The sequence below is a fragment of the Galeopterus variegatus genome, unplaced genomic scaffold, assembly GCF_000696425.1.
Source record: "Galeopterus variegatus unplaced genomic scaffold, G_variegatus-3.0.2 Scaffold5040, whole genome shotgun sequence".
Lineage (NCBI taxonomy): Eukaryota > Metazoa > Chordata > Mammalia > Dermoptera > Cynocephalidae > Galeopterus > Galeopterus variegatus.
The window spans coordinates 157,392-162,232 of NW_007731151.1; the positions used below are offsets into that span (position 1 = coordinate 157,392).

Below are 4,841 nucleotides of genomic sequence, written 5' to 3' on the forward strand. Positions count from 1 at the left end.
GACAAAATCCATCATCCACTACTGATAAAAACTCTCAGGAAACTAGAACTAGGAGGAAATGCCCTCAACTTGATAAAGGGCATTTATGGAAAACTACAGATAACATCATATTTAATGGTAAAGGACTTAATGTTCTCCCCCTAAGATCAGGGATGAGGCAAGGATATACTCTCTCACTGCTTTTATTTAACATTTTCCTAGAGGTTCTAGCTATCGCCACAAGGCAAGAAAAAGAAATAAAGGGCATACAGATTGCAAATGAAGAAGTAAAACTATGTTTCTTCATTGGCAACATGATTGTCTATATTAAAAATCTGTTTGAATTGACAGAAGAAAAGCTACAAGAATAAGTGAGCTGAACAACGGTTACAGGATAAAAGATCAATATACAAAAATCGACTGTATATCTATTTACTAGCAATGAACAATAAAAACTGAAAAATTTAAACTATCATTTACAATAGTATCAAAATGAAATATGAAGCAATTGTAATTAATATGACAAAAGATGAGCATGACCTTAACTCTGACAACTAAAAAACACTGCTGAGAAATTAATGATGATCTAAATAAATGGATAATATACTATGTTCAGTGGTCAGAAGATTGAATATTGTTAAGATGTCATTTCTCCCATATTGATCTATAATTCAATGCAATCCCAATCAAAATCCTATAAGGCTTTTATTCATGAAATTGAAAAGATGATTTTAAAATTCAAATAAAATGCAAAGAACCAAGAAGAGCCAAAACACCTTTGGAAAAAAAAAACAAAAAACAAATTTGGAGGACTGACACTGTCTGACTTCAAGACTTCTTATTAAATGCAATAATTGAGACAGCATAGTATTGGTGTAAAGATGGAGAAAGACATCAACAGAACAGAGTCCAGAAACAGACCTGTATATTTATGGACAACTCATTTTCTACAATACTGCAAAGGTCTGATTTGATCACCACATATTGTACATAGGTATTGATATTCAACTCTGTACCCCACAAATATGTACAATCAATTATGTTTCAATAAAAAAAAACAATTGGGGATAAAAAAAAAGTGCAAAGGCAATCCAGTGGAGAAATAATAGCCTTTTCAACAAATGCTGCTGGAACACCTAGCTATCCATATGCAAAAAAATAAAAACAATAAAAAAAACCATCATTAATACCATACACAAAAGCAACTCAAAATAAACCATAAAGCTAAACAGAAAATCTAAAACTGTAAACTTATAGAAGAAAACAAAGGAGAATGTTTTTGTAACTTTGGGGTAAGCAAAGATTTCTTAGATATAATACCCATAGCATGATCCATAAAAGAACAAATTAACAAATTAGACTATATCAAAAGCAAAAACTTACTTACTAAGAAAATAAAAAGACAAGACACATACTAGGAGAAAATATATGTAAATAATATATTTTATAAAGGACTATTACCCCAAATATATAAGGAACTCTCAAAACTCAATAATAAGAAAACACACAACCTGTTAAAAATTTTGACAAAGTATTTAAACAAGCCCTCCACCAGTAAAGGTACATGGATGGTAAATAAGCATACCAAAAAAAATATGTTCAACATTATTAGTCATTAGGGGAAATGTAAATCAAAACCACAATGAGATAGCACTATACACTTGTTAGAATAGATAAAATTAAAGACTGACCATACTCAATGTTGGTAAGAATATGGAGCACTCAGAACTCTCATATACAGCTGGTAGAAACGTAGCACAGCATGACCACTTTTTAAAAAGTAGGGTAATTTCTCAAAAATTTAAACATTTATCTGCATATGATTCACCCATTCCCCTCTTGGTATTTACCTAAGAAAAATGAAAGCCTTAGGTCTATACAAAGACAATATGTGAATATTGATAGAAGCTTTATTTGTAATAGCCAAAAACTAGTAACAACCAGAAAGTTCATCAACAGGCTAAACAAATTATGCTAGATCTATACATGGAATAATAATTAGCAGTAAAAAGAAGGAACTATTGCTACTCACAGCAACATGATTGAATCTCAAGATAATTATATTAAGTGAAAGAAGCCATACAAAAAATAATACATGTGATGTATTATATATAGTATATGTATACTATACAAAATTCTAAAAAATGCAAACCCATCTATAGCCTGAAAGCAGAACAGTGGTTGTCTGAGGGTGATGGGGAGTGGGGGGAATAGGACAACAGTTAGGGACATGAGGGAGGGATTACAAAGGTGCACAAAAATTTTGGTGTGGGTGGCTGATGGATATGTTTATTATCTTGATTGTAGTGATGGTTTCACTTGTATACACATTGTAGGACAACAGTTAGGGACATGAGGGAGGGATTACAAAGGTGCACAAAAATTTTGGTGGGGGTGGCTGATGGATATGTTTATTATCTTGATTGTAGTGATGGTTTCACTTGTATACACATTTGTTAAAACTTATCAAATTGTACACTTAAAATATGTACAGTTTATCACATACCTTAAAAGACACTTTTAAAAAAAATGGCACTAGTGATCCAAGCAGGAGTAGTTTCTGCAGGTGACTGGATTATGGATAGGGCACAGAGTGGTAAAGACTAAGCATAGACTACTTCCCTGCTACTGGTTAAAGGTGTCCACCAAAGGTTCATGTACTGGGAACTAATCCCCACAGTAACAGTGTTAAGAGGGTAGGAAATCCTATTAAGGTAGTTGAAAGGTGGAACTTTTAAGAGGTGATTAGACTATGAGGATTGTACCCAATGGATCAATCCATTGATGGTTTAATGAGTGGTCATGGGCATGGTTCTGATGGCTTTAAAATGAGAGCAAGTGAGAAGATTAGCTCCCTCTTGCCCAGCCATTCACCATGTGACATCCTGCCTTGCTGTGGAGAGTCACAACCAAGAAGAAGGCCCTCATCTGATGTGTTCCCTGCACTCTGGACTTCCCTGCCTCTGAAATTTTCAGAAATACATTTTATTCCTTTATAAATTAACCAGTTTCAGGCACTCTGTTATAAGCAACAGAAAGGGACTAACACATTCCACAACAAGCTTAGCTTCAGGTGTGGGAGAGGAAGAGGGTGAGAGGGGGCAAGGGAATGAGGGAGCCTGACATAACCAGATGAAAGGTGAGTTATATGTGGTTTAAGATGGGAGAAGTTTGAGCATATTTACATGCAGTAGAAAAGGAGCGAGCAGGGAGAATGAAGCTGAAAATTTACAGGTCAAGAACCAGCTGATGGGATATGAGATAAAGTCCAAGAAGAAAGATAAGTCTTGAATAAGGGGGATCTTATAGGTACAAATGCAGGTATGTTTCGTGGTTAGGCTGAGAGATGCAGGAGTGGACTAAAGCGTTAATAGAATTTAAATATATTATTCTCTCTCTTCCTTTTCTAAGATGGTTAAGATAATGAGAGGAGTAGGATACTTTAGAAGAACTGTGGAGCTTAGAAAAAGTCATTGGCTACATCAATTAAAATGCTGGCTGAAAATAAATATCCAATCTGGGGACACTCTTCTGTAACAAGATGGCAGACAATAAAACGGTTTTAAGCAAATAAAATAGCTATCGTTTCCACATGTTCACAGGAGATTACGACGCAGCATTCCTTCTCCACTTTCTCTCTTTACCCCTAACCAAAGTTCACTTATGTGCTAATCTTACTGCTGATCCTCATCCCCTTTGTTAACAATGCACAGATTTTTAACAAACTCTTTAACTTGGTTGGGAAATATTTCTAACATCCACATGAGAACAGAGAATTATTTAATAAGCAGCAGTGTTCTACCCTTCAGTTTTAGCAAATCTTAACATGATACCGCATTTACCTCAGTTAATGAAATCTTTGAACCAAATATAGGCTTACGAGTCAAGAAAGACTTCATCACCAGCAAATATCAACATGTTTACTTACTTTTTACACTTCATATATTTCATGAATAATGCCCAGAGCACCTCTGAGAATCTCAGGTATTACTGTGGGTAGGCAAAAATCAAATATGGTCAGAAATGGCCACTGGCAAGCTAATTAGGTAGTTCCCCTGAAGTGAACTGTTAATATATTAAAGCAATGTAAATTAGACGATACCCACAGGTCCAGGTTTGGGAAAAATGCTCTGGCAAAGTATGAATTTTTAATTAAAATGATAATTATGACTCACAGCACTGATACTATTTTTCTTTAGTGTTCTAATGCTCATCGACACTTTGGCATTGGTAAATATGGGGAATATCGATAAAAAGGTTTTGTCCCATATGATGTAAAATTTCTGAAGCTGAAAGCATACCATTAGTTTCTAAAGACAAGGCCTTTATTCTTTAGTCACCCATTAAATCTAAAAAACTGTAATTTGGATAGTACCTGCCAAAACAGACTGTGTGCATCACCTCTCAGAAGTTCAACCGTATCCCCTGGCTGGATGTGTAACGGCGGTCCTTCGTGAAGAGCTGGGGGTGGTATTCCAGTATAGTTCTTAATGACCTGCATCTTTGGTAAACCTGAAATTAAGCAACACAAGATTTAGAATTGAGAAAATAATAACGTGTACTAAATGTACTTTTCAAAAAAAGAGCCATTATTAATAGTACAAAGTTTTAATACCACCAAGTCCAAGTCAACATTTGAGGAATGTTTTTCAGCTTTCTCATTATTTGAGATGGTAATGAAATAAGACACATATTTATCCCCTAATCCCTTACATACTTTTCCTCTTCCTTACCATCAATCTCTTTTTAGTTGAAAAAATATTTCTCTTTCAGCCGATGCCTGCCTCATAAAAAAACACATCACGTACGGTTTAATGGAAAAGAATCAATTTTTTCATCAACTCTATCCTTCCTGCCTATTA

The 4,841-nt window shown here is 34.7% G+C and overlaps 1 protein-coding gene across 1 annotated transcript in view; it reads right to left on the bottom strand.

Moving 5' to 3' along the window:
- Positions 1-4,485, bottom strand: part of LOC103604232 (guanine nucleotide exchange factor VAV3-like) — a 71,322-nt gene extending 66,837 nt beyond the window's left edge. Inside the window, exon 1 of the mRNA XM_008588799.1 lies at positions 4,355-4,485. Within this exon, the coding sequence (XP_008587021.1) occupies positions 4,355-4,480 (126 nt within the window). The 5' untranslated portion in view covers positions 4,481-4,485. The remainder of the gene's footprint in view (positions 1-4,354) is intronic.
- Between the last annotated feature and the right edge of the window lie 356 nt (positions 4,486-4,841).